The following is a 22,329-nucleotide window of genomic DNA, read 5'->3' on the forward strand; positions in this document are numbered from 1 at the left end:
CACAGCAGTGGAACGTTTCACATGAAGTCACACACTGAGCACAGATAGTGAAGAGATATAACTGCTACTGTGTAAAGGGAATACTGCTGTTAAAAAGAACCTTATTTGTTTAAAGTGTTTGCAAACCAAATGTTATTGCACTTTTGTTCATATAGCAGTACTTTTAAAATAAAAGTGCACAATACACTACCTTTGAATTAATTATTGAACTTTGCCATAACAATGAGATTAATCTAAAAAATTCCATGCGATTAAAAATTGTAATCGTTGCCCAGCACTAATATGTATAGTATACTTTAAACAGTTAAATATATTGTTAAATTTGACTTGGCAATAAAAAAAGTATCGGTTCAGGCACCGTTTAGGCACCGGTATCGTTTAAAAAGTATCGTTTTAGCACCGGTATCGGAAAAAACCCAAACGATACCCATCCCTAATGAGGAGTGTGCATTTTTTAAATTTATTTATTTTTTATTTGACTTTGCATAATCGTCTGAAAACTGAACTTTTTAGCACATGCAATGAGAGTGCATGTGTCCGTAGAGGTTTTGAATAGGTGTGTGTGTGAAACTTATTTACTCATGCTGTAGAGGCATAGGGTGTCTCCTTTAGAGGAGGGTGCAAGGAGGGGAGGGAGGGGTGAAAACTGAACTTTTTTGCGCATGCATGAGTGCATGTGTCCGTGGAGGTAGGTGTGTGTGTGTGTGTACTTGCGTACCTATCCAACAGTGGGCTTAGGCGTCGTTACACAGCCACTAACAGGGGACGGAGTAACAAATAGGGGACATTTTTGAGGTCCTCTGAAGGTCATGCCTTAAATCAAGCTAAAATCATGTCCAAACCCCTCTGGTAGATTTTTTAAACTTTAGCCAAGTGGGGACTTGCGCGTGTGTGAGTGTTAAAGTCCATGCGCAGCACTGATCATGCAGGCTGGGGAGGGGATTTTAACGACTCATTCACACACGTCGTTTTAAACACTCCATTGTGTGAATGGCTTGCAGCTCCAAGCCTGTCAGACTGTAGAGGGGCTAACAGGCCACATAGTGAAGATACCAGTCTCTTGAAACATGTTTTGTTTTAGAAAAATGGTAACAAAATAATCAACTTTAGTGGATACCTTAAGTTTTATTTTTGGCACTGTATTTATTTAAATCGCTACCCAGAAAGCAGGAAAGCAACGTGTATTTTAGAATCTAAAAGAATGGAAGAAAATACAAAAACAACCATTGTTAAATTAAGAATATAATACTTAAGTACCTAAATACTTAATAAGATTCTTTCTTTTAAACTGTAATACACGTAATTGCAAAACATACTGCAAAAATGTCAAAGTGGCCAACAATTCCAAAAGGCACCAAAACTCCTGTGAACCTTCTGTGAGGAGCCCAACATGTATACACAATCCTGACCAGCTATCTAGACAGTGATTGAGTGCTATTGAGACACAAATGTGCAGTTCATTTCCGCCTTCTGGTTCTCATTTTTTTTTAAATTATCTAAGAATATATTACACATGATACACTGTCTTGACCCTATGACAATTTGATTTAAAATGATAATTTATACAATAAGGGATGAAAAGCATGATAACTTGGGTGCCTTTGTGAATGTATATGAAACAATCAGTATTTTTGTTGTTTGAAATCCAGTGCTTGTAAAAACTGTCCGTGGGCAAGTCCAAGTAAAAACTGTTCAAGTGCAGTCTAATAATACATTTTTTTTCCCAGTAATTTATTAAAAGTGAAAAGAAAGGATCCAAATGGGACCATTTTATTCCTAATTTCATCCTTTTTTTTTCCTCTTTTAGATTTTGAAGTTCTCATTACTTCCTTGCCTTCTGGGTAACGCTTCATTTTAATAGTGTTGAGATTGAAAATTGTTACGCCATCCACTACAGCTGTGCCTTTATGTATATTTTTTCAAAAACACAACATGTTTGAAGAATAATATAGAATTATTTAGTTTAGATATTTTTTTTTCACAAGTACTATTAATTTAGCTTATTTCTTTTCATACGTGGAGTTTTAATGTCACTCCATGCTATCTAAGAGGGAACTTGTGTCATTATTTACCAACCAACGGTGGACCTCTGTCATTCCATACAGTAATGTGAATCCACAAACAAACTGCATTCCCATAGGCGTAGACTACGCACACTAGTATATTGAAAAGTTGATTTACATCCAGTGCTTGTGTAAACTGGTCAGGCAAGTATTTTGGAAAGGCTGATGACAAATCAGTTGTTAGTGAACTAAAACTGAAAAGAAAGAATCTTATTAAGTATTTAGGTACTTAAATTAATACAGTGCCAAAAATAAAACTTCCACTAAAGTTGATTATTTTGTTACCATTTTTCTAAAACAAAACATGTTTCAAGAGACTGGTGTCTTCACTATGTGGCCTGTTAGCCCCTCTACAGTCTGAAAGACAGGCTTGGGGCTGCAAGCCATTCACACAATGGAGGAGTGTTTAAAACGACGTGTGTGAATGAGTCGTTAAAATCCCCTCCCCATTCTGCATGATCAGTGCTGCACATGGACTTTACACTCACACACGTGCAAGTCCCCACTTGGCTAACATTTAAAAAATCTACCAGAGGGTTTTGGACATGATTTTAGCTTGATTTAAGGCATGACCATCAGGGGACTTCAAAAATGTCCCCTATTTGTTACTCCGTCCCCTGTTAGTGGCTGTGTAACGACGCCTACGCCCACTGTTGGATAGGTAGGCAAGTACGCACACACACACACATACCTACCTCCACGGACACATGCACTCTCATGCATGCGCAAAAAAGTTCAGTTTTCACCCCTCCCTTCCCTCCTTGCACCCTCCTCTAAAGGAGACACCCTATGCCTCTCTACAGCATGAGTAAATAAGTTTCACACACACAAATATTCACACCTCTACGGACACATGCAGAAAAAAAGTTCAGTTTTCAGATGATTATGCAAATTCGAAAAAATAAAAAAAGGAAAAAAATAAAAAATGCACACTCCTCATGCACACTTTCTCGCAGGCACGCGCAAAATTGTTCACCAAACGTGCACGCGCCGAGGGGTACCCTATATACTACTGCGATGACAATCCCAATATCGGTTGCCTCTGTGGAGCGGACATTTTCAGCCTCAAACGCATTAAAACTTATTCAAGTAATACAACTGGGGAGGCTCGACTGTCATCACTGATGTCTAGAAGAACCTTTTACTGGAACTGAACCGATGTTCTGTACAACCGCGTCATTAAACTCTTTGTTATGAAAGAAAGGAGGATGTACTTTGTCTGTAAGTGAACAGCAGCTTTAGTGAGTGAACTGCTTTTGTTTTTACATCTGCAGTAGCGTAACTACTGTGTTAAATTTTCTATCATGTCGTTTTGATGATAGTGTAGCGACCCTGTACACTACAGTAAGAGCTGGTAGTAGAGGGGTCAGGCTGTCACCTCCCTCTCTCTGGCCAATCATGGGACGCACTCGTTAGTCAAGGTGCGTGCCTGTGATTGGTAGAGAAGAGGGGAGGAGGGGCTTACCTGTTCTGTGTCGGGAGCTAGTCAGGTTCGTTAGACCGGAACCAACGAAGAAGAGAGTTGATGAAACAGTGTACGAAGACCGATAATGTTCGCTGGAGTTGCTCAACACTATTGATGGCGGTTTCTGATAAACAAGTCTTGCAAGTACTTCACTCTGTCTCCGACTCGTAAGTGGAACACTACAGTATGTTGAAAATAGACTTTAAAAGGTCTCCGTGGATCGTGGTTTTATATGGACCCTGGTCTTGCCTCCTGCCGTGGTCCTGCTGACACACACTACTATCTTTATTATTAGTAGTCACATTACTGCTTCCGTTATCATTGTTATTCTACTGTACCCACTTCTGCTGTCATTACTAGTAATCCTAATGTTTCCATCATTATTATACTCACTACTCATTATATGAATCATTTCTGTCGTATGCATTGAATGTGTTGTAACTCTGTAATGTTCATTCTGTACACATGACATCTATCACACTTCATCCTGATAGAGGGATCCTCCTCTGTTGCTCTCCCTAAGGTCTCCTCCTCTTTTCTCCCGTTAAAGGGTTTTTGGGAGTTCTTCCTGTTCTGATGTGAGGGTCCCGGGACAGAGGATGTTGTATGTGTACAAATTGTAAAGCAAATTTGTGATTTTGGGTTATACAAAATAAATTGAAATCGAAATTAAAAGTTGATTTATATAATGTTTTAAAAAGTCATAGTATATTATGTCGAAAAAAATCATTAAAACAGTCATAGTATGCTATCCTGATGACTTTTCTTTCAACATACTATACTATGACTTTAAGACTTTAAGACCTAATGAAGTCAAAGTCATAAAAAAGTAGCGTATGGAGATAAATCCAGGTCAAAAGTTTTGATCATTTGAAAAAAAAATGTGAACCTGAAAATTCAAGTTGTGGTCTTTTAAAAAATACAGCAACGTATCCAAAATAAAAAGAGGTGAATGAAAAGTTTTTTTGGGTTGAATATAATTTTGATTCAGTTCTGGAATTTTTTTTTCTTCATTTTTCACTTTCATATATATTTTGATATTTGAGTTCTTATATTTTTAACTTTCAGATTTTATATTTTCAGATTCAAATTTTTCGGTTTCAAATCTTTTTTTCAGTTCAGACTTTTTACCTAGCGTGGGGGGCGTGGCATCAACTGAGAGGGGCGTGTCATCATGAGTGACAGCATAACAAAGAAGGCTGAGGACCGTCCTCAACCACGTTGCCTTCAGGTAACACATGACTGTGAACAGAGCGTAGTATCCTCGCGATGGCGTCCACGAGAAAGGGCTCAAAATGTGTCAGAGGCACTTCCTGTTGCAAGATCAGCTGCCGCGGCAAGTTGTGCCGCTGTGTGTGAGAGGAGCCGCGGCAGTTTAGCCTTTACCTGTCGTTATTTGACAATATGTGACAAAGCATTAAGGTCCTTGGAGGTATGACTGTTGGTAGTTGTAATTAGTTTAGTAAAGAAATGCCGAATTGTAATAGTATGGCTACTCGTTTTTATTAAGCTAAGCTAATGTAGGCTAAAATCAGTCTGAAGCAAAGTCCATGGAAATACAACTAATAGTAGCGGACCAAAGTGGTGGACTGTCCCATTGATCGGCATTGCCGTCCCATCACCATCAACTTAACTGGCTAGTAATGCTGACCAGCCAGTAGAGTACATGCTAATAATAAGCTTAATTGTCTAAAATACGTATATTATTACATTGGCTTTAATGTGATCGTATTACATGACAATAACTTGCTTACAGTAAGAGCCCGAACAATGTTTCTTTGTCTGACGGTGATATGTGATGCTTGCTCTATCACATGCTTTCAGTTTACTGAGTTTACTGATCTCGGCAGTAAACAAGGCAGCACAAATCTTGGCCAGTGCTTCAGAAACTAAAGAGATGATTTTAATTTCATATGTTTTGGGTTCAAATGTTCCTTTTTTTACTCTTGCTGAAGTTAGAATCAAGTTATTCATCTCGTAGTTCAAAGAAACCTGGTGAGTCCAACAATTTTGTTAACATGGTTCCATAACGAAAATGAAATTACAGCTTTTAGAAAAACATCTTGAGCTCCGTGACGAAGATAAAGATCAGTCAATCACGGTATGTTTCACTGAGCTTTTGGCATTAAATGAATGCAACACATTGTGTTGTTTTCTCTGTTGAAGCCTTTCTTGTTTTTAAAAAAACTGAAAAACTTGCATATCAATCATTTTTTCCTTTGATACGTCTTTAAAACGCTTCTTTTGACGGTGTGGTCCTTGCTAGTAAAGGGACATTCTGAGTGTCATGTTGCTTTGTGTCATTACAGTTAAACGTACAGATTGTGATATAATTCATAATTCATTCACCATTTGTTGAGACCGGGCCGCATGTCATGTTGATACATAGTGACTTTCACACAGTGGTTTGTGGACTTCACCCACTCATGCAGCTGATGGAGATCTACAAGATGTCTTTTTCAAAATAAAATCTAAATTCACCATCTGTCAGTAAAGTTGCAGTTTGAAGTGAAGATAGCGATACAGTTTGTCATTGTCGTGCTCTTTTCTTATCTCTAATCATTTATACTGGAACAGTATGTGAAAAGAATGTGACGAGCAAGAATGTCCTGAAGTTCACTGACAGCCGTAGACTTACGGGAACACGAACCTGAAAGTCTTTCATAAAGTGTCACAGTGGGTGTGACAGTGTGTGTGTGTGTGTGTGTGTGTGGGGGGGCACTGGTGGAGCAATCAACAATAAAATGAAAATACTTCTTTTAAACGCCTTTGAATATTACTTTTCGTGACACAAGATAAGAACGTGCTGATGAAGGATCTGATTGATCGCCTGTTCTCGGCTGTTTGTGCATTAGTGCAATGACTTGCTTCTTGACCCTGTTTATTATCAGGTGAAGGTCAACACGCCATATTCACATTCTGTTACCTCCGAGGTTTGAAACACACATTTAGTGTAAATGTCAAATTGATTAAAGACATAAAAAAGAAAGAGAAAGAGAGAGAGAGAGAGAGAGAGAGAGAGAGAGAGAGAGAGAGAGAGAGGGCGAGAGAGAGGGACTTACAGGTCTTGTTTGGTGTCACTTTAATATTAAATTATTTTAAATGATTTGTGTTGTGTATATGAATGTGTTAAAACAAGTTTACTAGTCAAAATATGTGAAGAACAAAAGGTCATATAAATATAAATCATCAAACTTAAGTGACTCATATATATAAATAAACTTAAGTGATGGAACTTCCCTCATTCTTCAAAGCTACATCCATCTGCAGGTGAAAACTGGGTTGGATTGTGATCTGTAATCACTTCAGTGTTTGTTTAAAGAACATAGGTGAGGTTTCCAGTCAACAACACACTGTTACAGGAAACTAAACCTCCTGATTTATTATGTTTAGCTTCTGTCAAAGGCACATCTCCAACAGCACATCTTTAATTCACCTACGACATATTTGTAGATTATTTCTACCGTGAGAGAGCTGCTAAATAACAATTGTTTTGTACGCTAAACACAGCTACCTTATTATATTCAGAAATGATTTTACAGTTAGAGTCAAAAGAAGGAGATTATTCATTACTGTATAAACATCACATCATAATAATTACATTATTTATTTAGAAAATGATGAGGGAATAAAACAAGACAAAGTTGCCCAATGTTGACACGACATTAGCAACACGTCCTGAGTCTTTTGACTCCAGAGAAGTGAGCATGAACATGAAGGATTATTTGAACAGGAAGTAAATATTGGACCCAAATTTCACAAACCACATGTCTTCCATACATTCTGACACTAAAATTGCATTTTTCAGACACAAGAAATACAAAAGGAAAAAAAAATGAACTTTGTTTGAGACCTTTACTCTGACATACCTGCACATTCTGCCGGTCACAGTTGTTTTTATATGAACACACTTTCATGCATTCTTCAAAACACTTAAACACTCCCACTAACAAAAGCACAAATCAGAACCATAACCACTTCACAACATGTGTTTCTTTCCTCTTGTGTTAATGTCACACTGACAAAATAAAAAGAAGACAAACAAACTAGTAAAGAACAGAATATATTGACGATTAGATGAGCGTCACCCTACTTATATCCAGACAATCACATGTTTCGCTTCTCACAGCTTTCAATGCACCAAAACAACACTTGATCCCTGATTAACCCCATCGGACTCAGTGGTATGTGTGTGTGTGTGTGTGTGTGTGTGTGTGTGTGTGTGTGTGTGTGTGCTTCCTTGTAGATTTAACTTGATAAACATCAGATGGGTGGTGTGTGTTTAACTCAGGTTTGTTACATGAAACCTTCCTTTCACAATTTACAGAAATACCACTGGAGTGTAAATCCCTGTTATTAACTCTGTAACAATGAAGCTGCTCAAGTTCAAGTTATTTCATCCTCATGAACACAACAATTACAGAGAAGCAGCTGCTGGCAGAGACGTTCTTAAATCTCAATAAAACACATTAAAAACACCTCATCTCTAACGTGAGAGCTTCTTCAGGGAGCACAGTAAAGCCATCACAGGGTTCCACAGAAACACAAACCAAGTGTACGGCGTCTCTACGTCTCTCTTCCCCAGTCCAGATATGGTCACTTCCTGTTCATTGGTTGCAAAAAACCAAGATGGCGACAGCCAAAATGGTGAAATCTGAGTTTCGAGACCGCAGTCCATAAACCAATGAGAGACGTAACAATGACTACGTCCACTTCTTATAAGCAGTCTGTGGTGTAGATGTTCTGGTGTGAGTTACAGAGAGATGGAGATATGGGCTGCAGAGATGTCAGCCTTCTTTCCAATATAATGGGAATAGAGGACACACAGCTTACATTTGGAAAACTCAACAGCAAAGTCTCTGTGCAGAAATCAGTTACTCGAGATATTCCACAGTTCTTGTTGTGAGCAGAGTGTCATGTTGTTCCTTTATATTGGAGAGAAGGCAGACATCTCTACGGACAATTTCTACAACACTGGGCAACTCACACCAAAACAATCTAGATTGATAAATAGCACACAGCTGAGAGGAAATATGTGTGTTTTAGGTTTTTGGGGTTAATTGTCTCTTTAGCACTAAAAGCAGCTGCTTACATGTACGTGATGCTGCTGAGAGGAAGACAGAAGCCAAACGCTTTGATTGCACGATATCATTCGTCTGTGATGAGAGATGTAGAGAATCTGGTTGTTTGGGTTGTTACAGGAAGAGGAAGGTGTATTATTGTATTGTTGTACTGTTTGACCGTGTAGATGTGGAAATGGCCTAACGATCAATGCCAACTGAAAAAAAGGAAGCCAAAATAAAACTAATTTGAGCATTTGTATGATGCTTTCCCCCCTGCATTAAGTTCTTTACAACCAGATTTAACAAACTTTGCAAAGTAATGTATTTACTTGCCTGTCAATGCAACCACGTCAGTTTAAAACTATCTCACACTGCAACAATCTTGTTTAAATTCCTTGCAAAGACAACAGTGTGCCAGCATGCTGGCATTAGCTATGTTTCATTTTCGTTGCAGGCGTTGACAATAGAACACGTTGTGAAACCAGTTTTGCAGCCTATTCTGGCACATCGGGTGCATTCCATGAAACTTGAAAGGACTGCCATCATCCGGTCAGCCTGCTAGAGCGTATATATAATGATGCTGCAGGTGGATGTGAGTGGTAGAGAACCTCCAGACATACTGAGTTGAGGGCATCATGGCTTCAGTGCTCCTGCTTCAGCTGCTCCTGGTCCCACTGGTGTCTGCGTCTCATTACTTTGGGGGAACCGTGACGTTCAGCGTCAAAGACAGAAACCCTGACGGATCATATCGGGTGAGAGATGCAACTTTTTATATATGATGTGCAACGTGCATTAGATGATGTGTGAATATGTCTCCTCTGGGATTTGTCATATTCTGGGAACGCTTATTTAATCCCTTTATTATAAATGCTGTTGTTATTTTAAATGGGTTTGAATTCTCTGTTTAGAAAATATTAACTATATACATTTTTGTTTATCTCAATCTTGTAAAGCATTTTTGAGGACATTGAAAAGATTCACATGAAATATATTATTATTACTTATTATTATTACTTTGTCAGGACTTTATTAAAAACTATCTTCCTTTCTGAAACAGTTAAATTCTCCCGGATGTTGCTTACAAGATATTTTGATATTTTACATGCCGGTAAAAATGTGTATTTATAGCAACTTCACATCCACATTTTATTTAAATCACAGTAAGAATATAATGCGTAATGAATGTAAAATAATATGGGTTTCATTTGTTGAACTCTTGATTTTGCAGGCTTGAGTTCTGATTCATGCTTTCATTCTTGCTGAGTTTATATTATGTTCTTGAGTTTTGCCTTTTCACTCCAAAAAACACTGTTTCTCATAAGCAAGGCAAGCTAGGTTCAGGTGAACACGCTCAATGGTTTAACATTGTTAAACCGAGTCCAGTTTATGATTAATATGATCTATAACTTGTTCAGGTAAAAAGAGAATATTGTGGAATTCCCCCGTGGCTGAAAGGGATGACCTTTAATCTTTAAATAATAATTATTTCACCAAGAGAAGAAGAAGAAATCATAAAAGCTTGATGAGAACAATGATTTTCTTAATCTAGACGTGAACATTCCATCATTATTGTTGTCATTATGGTTTCCATTCACGTTTTCTTTAACTCATCTCAAGATCCGAGGACATATTGCAATAATATTGTTCTTTATGATTTTACATAAAAACCTAAGATATGAACTTGAACTACATTTGTTGATTTGTTGAAATGATTATTACAGATGAACACCCTTCTTTAAATGGATATCACTATAGAGTAAAATACACAAAAATGTAATTCATTAGAATGTCCTTATCTTCAGCAGAGCAACCGTCTTTAACTCGAGGATCTTTTTCCACAGGTGGAATTTCGCAACAGGGCGACCTTTGATTGGTATCAGTTCTCCCACTACTGGAGTTGTTCCGGAGGCAACTGTGGATATGTCTCCAGCAGGGTGAGAGGTGCGATTGACAGCAGCACCAATGCACCACAATCCAACGGACAATGGCGTGAAACTGAAACAGTCGACACAAGAATCGTCTGGAGTGACAAACCTTTTGAATTAAGGTGAGTTTTATTCTTCTTCCCTTAAATCCTATCAATGCTGAATATTGTATTTCTTGATCTTATCATAAAAAGCAGCCAGTGTTCGGTGCAGTATTTCAAGAGTGTCTTTGATTGATGCACATACCAGGGCTGCTAGCTGCTGTTGGATCCAAACGCGTAACGGGCTGAATTATTGGAGGCTGCTGACTTCAGTGGATTTGGGATCAAGATCTGACACTGGAAAACCAAACAGGTCACCAGACATTGCCATTCTACCTTTCCTAAGGTAAGTCCTCTGCAGTTAGCATGAAACAGCTAGGCTAAGCTACAATCCGTTTGTTAAAGAAACTGTGGATAATGTCCTACTTCACCGCCTCCCAGTGGGACAAAAACTAAACAGACACCGTGGCAGTCCTCAAATACATTTAGGGGCTGAAAGCCAAACATGGTCTGCAATCTGTATCCTACAGTTTGTCTGCCAACACAAAAATATGCCATCAGAATCATTTGGAAAATTGTGTAATCGCAAAAAAAAAGAGTGACTTTAATTCAATGATTTCTTCCAATAATAAGAATGTTCACTTACTTTAACATTTGTATGCCATTCCAACCCAAAAAATTAATTAACAAATTGTAATCTTCTATTATAATTATTAATTACAGTATAATTACAAATATTAAAGTGTGTGATTCTGTATGTAAAATGTTATGAACTGTACTACACTTCTACCAGCATGTCACTGGTTTATTACTTCTTACATTTGTGTAGCTATCCAGCTGATTGTTGGCCTAGAAGACTGTTACTGACTCGTGTTGCTGACTCGTGTTGCTGACTCGTGTTACTGACTCGTGTTGCTGACTCGTGTTATTGACTCATGTTAATGACTCATGCTACTGACTCATGTTAATGACACATGTTACTGACTCGTGTTGCTGACTCGTGTTACTGACTCGTGTTGCTGACTCGTGTTGCTGACTCGTGTTACTGACTCGTGTTGCTGACTCGTGTTACTGACTCATGTTAATGACTCATGTTACTGACTCATGTTACTGACTCATGTTAATGACTCATGCTACTGACTCATGTTAATGACACATGTTACTGACTCGTGTTGCTGACTCGTGTTACTGACTCGTGTTACTGACTCGTGTTAATGAATCATGTTACTGACTCATGTTACTGACTCATGTTATTGACTCATGCTACTGACTCATGTTAATGACACGTGTTACTGACTCGAGTTGCTGACTCGTGTTACTGACTCGTGTTAATGACTCGTGTTAATGACTTATGCTACTGACTCATGTTAATGACACGTGTTACTGACTCGTGTTGCTGACTCGTGTTACTGACTCGTGTTAATGACTCGTGTTACTGACTCGTGTTAATGACTCGTGTTACTGACTCGTGTTACTGACTCGTGTTAATGACTCGTGTTAATGACTTATGCTACTGACTCATGTTAATGACACATGTTACTGACTCGTGTTGCTGACTCGTGTTACTGACTCGTGTTAATGACTCGTGTTACTGACTCGTGTTAATGACTCGTGCTACTGACTCGTGTTACTGACTCATGTTACTGACTCATGTTACTGACTCATGTTAATGACTCATGTTACTGACTCATGTTCATGTGTCCACTCAAGAGTTCCTCAGAACTGCCCACGGACATACGAGCTGATGTCCTTTGATCCTGATGGCGACAGAGTTCGATGCAGATATGGAAATATCAGAAATGTAGAATGTCACTCGTGTCACCAACCTTCAGGCTTCACCTTAGATCAGGTTAGTTGAAAAGTAAATGTCCTAATACATTGTTCAATACTTCACTGATGCTTTGCTTCACTTAACTTCAAAATGTTCACATCGTCAGGACTCTTGCACATTACACTACAATCAATCCACTGCCAACCCCAGAGTTTATGGATTTGAGATGGTGGTGGAGGACTTCCCGCAAAGGCCCATCACTCTGGGCTACACTGATGGATCCCGATCATTCAAGGCTCCACTGGTTGTGAGGAGTAAGAGACATGCCCGCAGTGTGTGGGGGGGCACAGCAGCCTCCACAACTACAACGCCCTGGTGGTTCACTACTTCATGGGGGCAAATCACAATCCCACCACCATCAACACCCCCACCACCAACAACCACATACCCATGGTGGCATTATTATCAAACCCCACCACCAACAACAAACCCACCAACAACCACCCCACCAACAACAACAACCCCACCAACAACAACCACACCACCACCAACAACAACCCTACCAACAACAACCACACCACCACCAACAACAGCCCCACCAACAACAACCACATACCCATCGTGGCATTATTATCAAACCCCACCACCAACAACAAACCCACCAACAACAACCCCACCAACAACAACCACATACCCATGGTGGCATTATTATCAAACCCCACCACCAACAACAAACCCACCAACAACCACCCCACCAACAACACCCACATATCCATGGTGGCATTATTATACAACCCCACCAACAACAACAACCCCACCAACAACCACACCACCATCAACAACCACACCACCATCAACAACCACATACCCATGGTGGCATTATTATCAAACCCAACCACCAACAACCACCCCACCAATAACACCCACTTACCCATGGTGGCATTACTTTACAACCCCACCACCAACAACTACAACCCCACCACCAACAACTACACCACCAACAACAACAACCCCACCACCAACAACTACACCACCAACAACAACAACCCCACCACCAACAACCCCACCACTCAGTAAACTACCTTTGCAGTTCTCCTTTCTTGGTGAGTTCTTTTTATTGTGTGACAGCATCTTCAATGAGCCAATCCACAAAAAAGATTAAAAACTGCTTCATGTTGCAGCTCTGCAACACTTTAATGAGATGTTACACGTGGCAGAAGACATTATTTTAGAAATCTTAAAGTCAGGAGTCTCTGAGAACAGTTTGACCAGAAACTAGCTTTAGATTTTTATATCCACTCAACTATTTAGTTTCCCACATTGAATGTCTCTGTCCTGTAAAAAAATGTCTCCTTAAACTCTCTTCATGAACAACATGAACAGCTACAGCCAGCAGACCATTTGTCTTTGATAGAAATCAGCGATACTTACTGAGACAGCTTTGAAGTTTTGATCCACAGACAGCAGCAAAGTGTCGTTTTTAAGTATAAGTTACTTATTGCACTTTGGAACTTAAATGAATCTTCTATGTTTTAACTCCAGTGGACCCACCTGCTCCCTCGTGTCAGGATGGACTCTACTTGCCAGAGTTTTTGCTCCCAACACCTTTAAACGGAGCTCGCCTCCATGCAGAGGTCGACAGAGAAGTGGAGATCAGAGTCAGAGCACGAGCGTCACAAGCAACGTGAGTGAGAGCCGACGTGACCGGTGTTGCCTTGAGGCGCGTGAGATAACATCAGAGAGGAAAGAGTCAATAAATCTCTGCTTTCTTTGCTTTGTTATCACACAGAATACATGACATCATCATCAGCGGCCCACTGAACATCACCAAGCAGAGGAACACACATGGGGAGTTCGTCATCAGGTGGACGCCTATCCAAGATAACCTGGGGGACTTTTTCCCGATCTGCTTTGCAGTTGAAGCGGTGACCGGGTAAGCTTTGGCTTCCTTGTGAGAGAATTTGTATGTGTGTGTGTGTGTGTGAATCCATGTTTTGACTTCGTAACACATCTTTTTGCAGGTCTGCCACCACACAACATCACAGTCACAATCACCACGCCACCCCATCTCCACAGTGAGTGACATTTCTCTGTGTTTGGTGTTTTTCTCTGAAGCAACAAGGTAGAGATTAAACAATTAGGAGCCAAAACCACCAGTAATAATTTGAACATGACATATCGGCGTAACCGAAAGAGTAACCGGCATTAAATCAGCGTTCACTGATGCTTCTCAGGTCTGGCGTTTATCAGTCCGAGATGAGGTGTGTTCTGGTAGAAGTTCGGAGGGTGCAAGGTGAGTCTACTTTAATGTCAACATTTTGTTGTTTAAGTACAGCTGTAATGGTGTGTATTTTCACCAAGTATATCACACGCTAAATGCTCCGTTAAAGTTAAATATTGTCTGCATGGCTGGCGTACATTATGCCGTCTTCACACCAAACGCTGCGCGAATTATTCGTGCGTCGAGATTACATACAGTCTATGCACAGATGCGATGAAACTTGAGCGATTGATGCGAATCGCCCCAAACGAAAAAATCGCGTGACGCTGTTGCACGATAGCCTATCAGCGTTGAGATGTTTCTCCTGTCATCACTGACGTCCTGCCGTTGTTGAATCAGGAAACAAATACTGTATCCGTCTGTGTTCACCCAGAGCTCTACGATACCTCATATCAGTAGAGACCGGACCAAACTATGTGTATAAATGTGTGTGTGTAAACCATATGGTGCAAATAATGAAAAGACGCTGCCGTATTTACGTCTATATGACGTTATTGTGAGTGTTGATGGAGCTGCTACAATGTTAGCATAGCCTAGCACCGGTCGATCCGAGCTCTATTGAGAAAACAAGTACAAATCGGCATCATTACGTAGTTATTTCGGAGTCCCTTTTTGTTGGTTTATTGCCGTTAAATCACAGCCAAATCAGTTTATTTTGTGTTCATACAGTTGTAGTAAACAGCCGACGTGTGGCTTGCTAGACACAGTGAGCTCGATGAAATCCACGGAGCTCCTCATGAACCAGAAATGACGGCGTTTAGTTTCCCGTGATACCTGTGACTTCCACAACACGTACTAAGTAGAAATAGAGGTTATTTTTTCCACGGTTGATGTCGGAAAGTTGAACGGCTTTCAGGGCAATAAGCCGCGCCGGAGAGGGTGTGAACACGGCATTAGAGTTTAAAAAGCCGCCAGACGTGCACTTCTATAAAGTGCTGTGATTGGTTAAACCTTCCTATCAGACAGAATTCAGTGCTGTCATTGGATGCTAAAAATTCTTGCTCTACACAAAAATACCACGTTCACTGTTCATACACAGTGAAACCAAACCAGCAGAACTGTAAAGAAACTTCACTTTCTTTTTGATGGAAACACAACCTGAAGGTGTCCTGTGGAGTTTCCTAGTATACCAACAAAAGCCATCTTTACATTCATTAGAACACGTTGTGTGTATCGTGGCCTTGGGTGCCTTTCCTTCCTCATACAAAGTATTTTAAATCATGAACTGTTCACATCAATGTTTACCAGCTCGCCGTCTTTGTCTGCTGGAACATTGCTGAATTTCTTGTTGGCATTACTGCCCCCTGTAAATAAGTACACCATTGGTATATAATGTGTATTTTCTAACTCTCTTCTTCTAGTTAATTCCCATGTGATCTGCACCGAGTCCACGATGAGAGTAGAGGTTGAGAAATCTTCATTCCATGGACTCCATGAGGATCATTTGCGGCTCAACGACGCCGCCAACACCGCCTGCAGGCTGCGCTCCAACAGCACTTACGTCTTCGCCGACATCCCCCTCAGCGGTTGTGGCACCGAGCTCGAGGTAACGCAGGCTTGTGTTACCGGCTGCTCTTCTCTCTCAGTCGTTGGTGTTGCCTTTATCTCGCAGAATGAGGACTGAATACATAACCTTTTTTCACTCTGCAGGAAGACGAGGATTACCTCAGGTTCAAGAATGAAATCACCACGTTTGACAACATATCCGACGTGATCACCAGGAAACACCTGCTGGAGGTGCAGTTCTACTGCCAGTACCCCAAACGTGGAAACGTGACACTGGCCTTCACAGCACACAGGCCCGTCGTCTCAGTGTGGGACAGGGGCTTCGGCAGGTTCACCTACCAGTTTGAGTTCTATCCTAACGACCAATACCAAGCCATGGTTGATCCAACTTCATACCCGGTGGAGTATGACATAGGGAGCAGGATCTACATGCAGATAGAGGCCACCTCCTCCGTCAACAACACCGTGCTGTTTGTGGAGTCCTGCAGAGCTTCACCATATGACAACCAGAACTCCCAGCGGACCTACTCCATCATTGAGAATGGGTAGGCATGGACACACCCCCTAGTGGCATTAGAGGGCATAACAAAGCATTTGTAAAGATGAGTTCTTTGATTGTTGCTTTAGAGGCTCTTCTGTGTAATGTCACCCTGTCAGGATGTAGAAGTCAATGCTTCACTGACTTCATCTTTTGTATAACCTATAGTACTTTTCTTATTGTGTGAATAACAATTGAACAATACCTCTGCCCCTATAGCAGCATCCACTGTAAGGCATAGAGTAACAAAGGCAACATGTCTCATCTTTTGGTTGTGTTTTGCTCTGACTAGGTGTAATGTGGACCCGACCGTTCAGACCCATTCCCCCTCCCACCCGAGACAATTCAGGTTCAGCATGAAGGCCTTCAAGTTCATCGGCATGTATGATCAGGTAAAGAACGGAGCAGAGGACTGTTCATGTCTCTGGGAAATCTCTCAATGCTTCAACGAATAGGTCCACTTCATGATGTCCTTTCATTTATCTGACTAGTTTTACTCAGTGGTAATCAATGCACACTTGGTGGACAGGTGCAGTCATGTGAACATTATTAGAGGCACAATGTTTCCGTCATGGATCTTCATCAGGTATAACACACAATGTGAAGCAACACATGTTTGTACTGAAGCCACAGGTCGTAACAACCAATCAGAGAGAAGAAGCAACTCTCTGAAAACACCTGAGACACTTATCACATCAATAATTGATCAAAAACAAAACATACTTAAATTAATGTCAGACTTTGTAGAATATTAAATGAAAGACTTTTTTTCAAGAAAGATTAGTTGAGCAATTCAAGAAAAGCAACATGTCAACAAAAACACGTAATCTTTGACATGTTTTGTGAAACTCATTCTGTTTCCCATCTCACCTTTTACAGAACGAGATTGTATTTATTTTTAAATTCATGTTTGAATGTGGTTATCATGAACTTGATTGGTTGTTACAACCTGTGGCTTCACATTGTGAATCTGATGTCTAACGATCGTAACAGAAAAAGTGCATCTCTAATAAACTCAGCGCTGACGACGTTTTAAGAAATAAACTTGAACCACTTGACACGGATGGACTTGAGGACGAGGTGGACGTCACTGACTGTCGTGGAGATGCAAAGTGGAGCGGAGGTTTTAACTGGATCTGAGCACAGTTCTGCTGTCGCTCCGTCTGCTGGTGTGATGACAGCGTGTTCTGTTTCATTCAGGTGTACATCAGCTGCACAGTCCTGATGTGTGAAGCAGGGACACCCAACACCAGGTTCTCTCAGGGATGCATCAACTCCACAAGGCCAGCCACTTGGCCTCACCACCGCAGAAAGAGAGAGGTTGCCGTGGAGAGTGCCAGGCACTTCGTTTCCCAGGGTCCCCTGCGCTTAAAGAGATCAGCGGAGAGCATCGAAAGCTCAGGTATGAAAACAGAGAAAGGTTATTTGTTACCAGCACACTTCACTTGTTTGAGCCACTTTGGACCAGATCAAGTTAAAACATGGTGCTTGTTGTTTCTCCAGCGCTCCACCTGAATCTGAACCTGGTGTTCATCGCTGGATGTCTTCTCGCAGCTGTTGTCATGATCAGTGCCGTGGTCATGTACAAGGCCAGGATGTCAAAGGTCAAATACCAACCTTTGTCCACAGAGGAACGTTAAGACAGTATGCAGAATAGCAGTTCTGCATTAATTACATTTGACTACGTAAAGCTTTTGATTAGTTTTTTTTTTCATATATTGAGTGCTCGTGTATCTTCTGTGCCCATTTAAATGAATGAGCTTTATATTAAATCCTTTATACATGTCTACAACTTTATATTAAATCCTTTATACATGTCTACAGCTTTATATTAAATCCTTTATACATGTCTACAGCTTTACATTAAATCCTTTATACATGTCTACAGCTTTATATTAAATCCTTTATACATGTCTACAGCTTTATAGGTGGAAACACTTCAGCGAGGAAAACTCTGTGTCCGTGCAAACAGGAAACCAGAAGGTTTTATACTAATTAACACTAAGAGGCTGATCAACCAGTTCTGCACAGGGTTATTATCTTAAAATCGTTAAGGCCTCGGATGGCCTAACCAACTCTGCTGGATCCTTCACCACCTGTAATCATGGTGAAGTAATGCATTTGTGTCTTTTAAATGGGATTTTAATTTACAATAAAAGGGGAAATGTGCATTATATCAACCTTGATGTCTTCATTACATAATAAGCAATACTTTGTGTGTCTGTGGTATGTTGTGTATGTGTGCGATGTCATCATTCAAGGCTGACGTCAGCATGCTAATGTAGGTGACGTGGGTGTATGTTAAGGAATAAATCAGTCCAACACATTCTGGGTTTTCCTCATAACTTTAGTCAAGTCCCAACACGGAACCAGACCAGCCAAGACCAAGCTCTCCTCGTTCTCCTCTGTCATTACTTAACCCCTTAACCTTCAACCGCCTGAACGCTGACTAGTGGCAACATCTGCTGGCAGATCATCAACTTAACATTACTGTAGATACTAAATATGTGTCCACACGATGAGCAGTTCAACATCATACTAAACTTATGCTTGCACATGCACGATTATGTTTAAACCTGTGTCTACATCACACAATTTCACTCTGACACTAACTTGCTCATTGCTAAGATGTACAGCACAGTGGTGGGCCGTCAGGGCCAGCAAAGCCTTCTCTGCTGGCCTAGACACTGACAGAATCCCAAAGTTATAGCTATTTTATAATTCAATAATTTTTTATAAATACACTACAGGTATTCTAAATATTTTTCCCATTATCTTATTTTCTCATTGCACGGCTCCTGTCTTCCTCAGTTGGTCTGCTTCCAGTGCAGCTTGTTTTAAGTAGAGCTTTTATCCAATCCGATTTCACCTCTGTGTCTCTAGGTAAGAAGAGAGGCCCGAGGCCTGCAGACTCTCAAATGAATCCATGTGCAGTTTAAGTGAATGGGGACGATATTGTTGATTGTCAAAGTCTTCAACCAATCAGATCTTTAGTTTAACATGTTGGGCGTATTCTTTGACGTGTCAGAGCTTCTAGCTGGCCTACAACTACGTCAGCATTAACGTGCGGCTTGATTGGTCAGTGGGCTAGTGTGACTGTTGTGAAACTAGCAGAACTTTGTAGTAGTAAGAGTTAATAAAGATATGCATGTGACATAGCCCCTCTACAGTCTGAAAGACAGGCTTTGGCCTGCAAGCCATTCACACAATGGAGGAATGTTTAAAACGACGTGTGTGAATGAGTCGTTAAAATCCCCTCCCCAGCCTGCATGATCAGTGCTGCGCATGGACTTTAACACTCACACACGTGCAAGTCCCCACTTGGCTAAAATAAAAAAAATCTATCAGAGGGGTTTTGGACATGATTTTAGCTTGATTTAAGGCATGACCATCAGGGGACCTCAAAGATGTCCCCTATTTGTTACTCTGTCCCCTGTTATTGGCTGTGTAATGACGCCTAAGCCCACTGTTGGGTAGGTAGGCAAGTACACACACACACACACCTACCTCCACGGACACATGCACTCTCATGCATGCGCAAAAAAGTTTTGTTTTCAGACGATTATGCAAATTTGCTGTGAATAATATTTGAATGGTGTTCTTGAGTGTGTAGTGGAATACGTGTTTTAGCGCTGCAGTTTTGCTGGATTGTACAGAGGCCTGTTGAATTGTGTTATTTGGGTTTTATGTTATTCTACCTGCTTTGTTGTCATATAAATATATATGACTGGTTCTTGTGAGTTTGTTCTTGTCATTGTGTTAATACATTGATTTTGACTATATGCAGTGACCGTTAATGACGAAGCATCCCGTCATGCTGGCGTCATAATGAGGTTATTAAGAAGTGGTTCAAGTAGGACAGCACTGAAGGCCGAGGTATAAAATACACGGCCCGCCACTGTGTAAATGAGACCATCAGAGAGAAGATGGTCTAAATCATGCAGGTTCACCAGAAACTCCTTCAGCTCAGACTCCAGCGGGATCTCCAGCACAGACCGGTCCACCGTGGACAGACCCAGATCCTCCAGCAGAGACCGGTCCACCGTGGACAGACCCAGATCCTCCAGAGACCGGTCCACAGTGAACAGACCCAGATCCTCCAGCAGAGACCGGTCCACCGTGGACAGACCCAGATCCTCCAGCAGAGACCGGTCCACAGTAGACATGGAGTAGAGTATGGAGCTAAATCCAGGTCAAAAGTTTTGATCATTTGAAAAAAAATGTGAACCTGAAAGTTCAAGTTGTGGTCTTGAACATTGAAAAATACAGCAACGTATCCAAAATAAAAATAAGTGAATGAAAAGTTTTTTGGGTTGAATATAATTTTTATTCAGTTCTGGAATTTTTTAAAATACATTTTTCAATTTCATATATATTTTGATATTTGAGTTCTTATATTATTCAATTTCAGATTTTATATTTTCAGATTCAAATATTATTTCTTTCGGTTTCAAATCTTTTTTTCACTTTCAGGTCGTTTTTTTCAGTTCAGACCTTCGACCCTGATCTAATGTGGGGGGCGTGGCATCAACTGAGAGGGGCGTGTCATCACGAGTGACAGCATAACAAAGAAGGCCGAGGACCGTCCTCAACCACAACCCTAACGAACTTCATTGCACAATGGATTTATAAATTAAGAACAATATATTTTCAAAAAGAAACGGAGGAAAACATCTCTCTACCTGTGGTGATAAATAAAACATATGTACGTTTCCTGCATTAGTTCACTGCTGACAGAAGCGCTCACTAACGGTAAACTCCCTCTAGTGGACAAACGGGTCAATGACGCTGTCAATGACGGGTCAATGTGTCTTCATTGTTTATCTCTGAATGCAGACAACTGGAGCAACAGTCACTATTCTGTAAACTACAACACCACATGAACAATACATATTTTGGCAAACAGTATATAAATAACATATGTTGGGCTGGCTTCTTGCCATTAACTCTGAACTTCTTGTCCTAACATACATTTGACTATCGCATTTTTAATAACGTTGTAGTATATAACTGTATGGATGCCTGGCTGAAAATATTGATAAAGAACGTCAAGAATAATCAAGGAAACCTTGCAAATTAATGCAAAAATCACATGATGGAAACGCTACTTCCAGGGAGTACAACATTGACGGCTGCTAACATCTTAAACTATGCACTTTCTAATTAGTTTTACTTGCAATCACGTGAATATGGTGTATAGAAAGTGTTGAATCATAATTCTCGCGGTGCCCACGTTACCTGAAGGCAACGTGGTTGAGGACGGTCCTCGGCCTTCTTTGTTATGCTGTCACTCGTGATGACACGCCCCTCTCTGTTGATGCCACGCCCCCCACGCGAGATCAGGGTCAAAAGTCTGAACTAAAAAAAAAACGATCTGAAAGTGAAAAAAAGATTTGAATCTGAAAATATAAAATCTGAAACTGAAAAATATAAAAACTCAAATATCAAAATATATATGAAAGTGAAAAATGAAAAAAAAAAAAAAAAATGTCAGAACTGAATCAAAAATATATTCAACTCAAAAAAAAATTTCATTCACTTCTTTTTATTTTGGATACATTGCTGTATTTTTCAATGTTCAAGACCACAACTTGAACTTTCAGGTTCACATTTTTTTTCCAAATGATTGATTCAGCTCCACGTAGCGCCTCATGTTCCATGAAGTTGCTTTAAGCC

General features: G+C 40.4%; 1 protein-coding gene and 3 long non-coding RNA genes across 4 annotated transcripts; all 4 read left to right on the plus strand.

Moving 5' to 3' along the window:
- The first annotated feature begins 9,200 nt into the window (after positions 1 to 9,200).
- Positions 9,201 to 10,814, plus strand: LOC306699747. Its single transcript, XR_013767180.1, has 3 exons — positions 9,201 to 9,343; positions 10,433 to 10,638; positions 10,766 to 10,814. It is a non-coding gene; the product is annotated as an uncharacterized lncRNA (long non-coding RNA).
- Positions 10,807 to 12,644, plus strand: LOC306699739. Its single transcript, XR_013767179.1, has 3 exons — positions 10,807 to 10,903; positions 12,268 to 12,406; positions 12,495 to 12,644. It is a non-coding gene; the product is annotated as an uncharacterized lncRNA (long non-coding RNA).
- A 676-nt stretch (positions 12,645 to 13,320) lies between these two features.
- On the plus strand, positions 13,321 to 14,256 carry LOC306714878. Its single transcript, XR_013767644.1, has 3 exons — positions 13,321 to 13,431; positions 13,871 to 14,012; positions 14,118 to 14,256. It is a non-coding gene; the product is annotated as an uncharacterized lncRNA (long non-coding RNA).
- Positions 14,257 to 14,362: 106 nt separating this feature from the next.
- Positions 14,363 to 18,822, plus strand: LOC306714793 (ZP domain-containing protein). Its single transcript, XM_079184926.1, has 7 exons — positions 14,363 to 14,403; positions 14,563 to 14,621; positions 15,971 to 16,155; positions 16,260 to 16,660; positions 16,946 to 17,045; positions 17,854 to 18,055; positions 18,157 to 18,822. Exons 2-7 carry the CDS (start codon positions 14,585 to 14,587, stop codon positions 18,291 to 18,293), a joined length of 1,062 nt encoding a protein of 353 aa, XP_079041052.1. The 5' UTR covers positions 14,363 to 14,403; positions 14,563 to 14,584; the 3' UTR covers positions 18,294 to 18,822.
- Positions 18,823 to 22,329: the final 3,507 nt, after the last annotated feature.

Source organism: Pholis gunnellus (genome assembly GCF_910591455.1).
Source record: "Pholis gunnellus genome assembly, chromosome: 1".
In the NCBI taxonomy this organism is placed as follows: domain Eukaryota; kingdom Metazoa; phylum Chordata; class Actinopteri; order Perciformes; family Pholidae; genus Pholis; species Pholis gunnellus.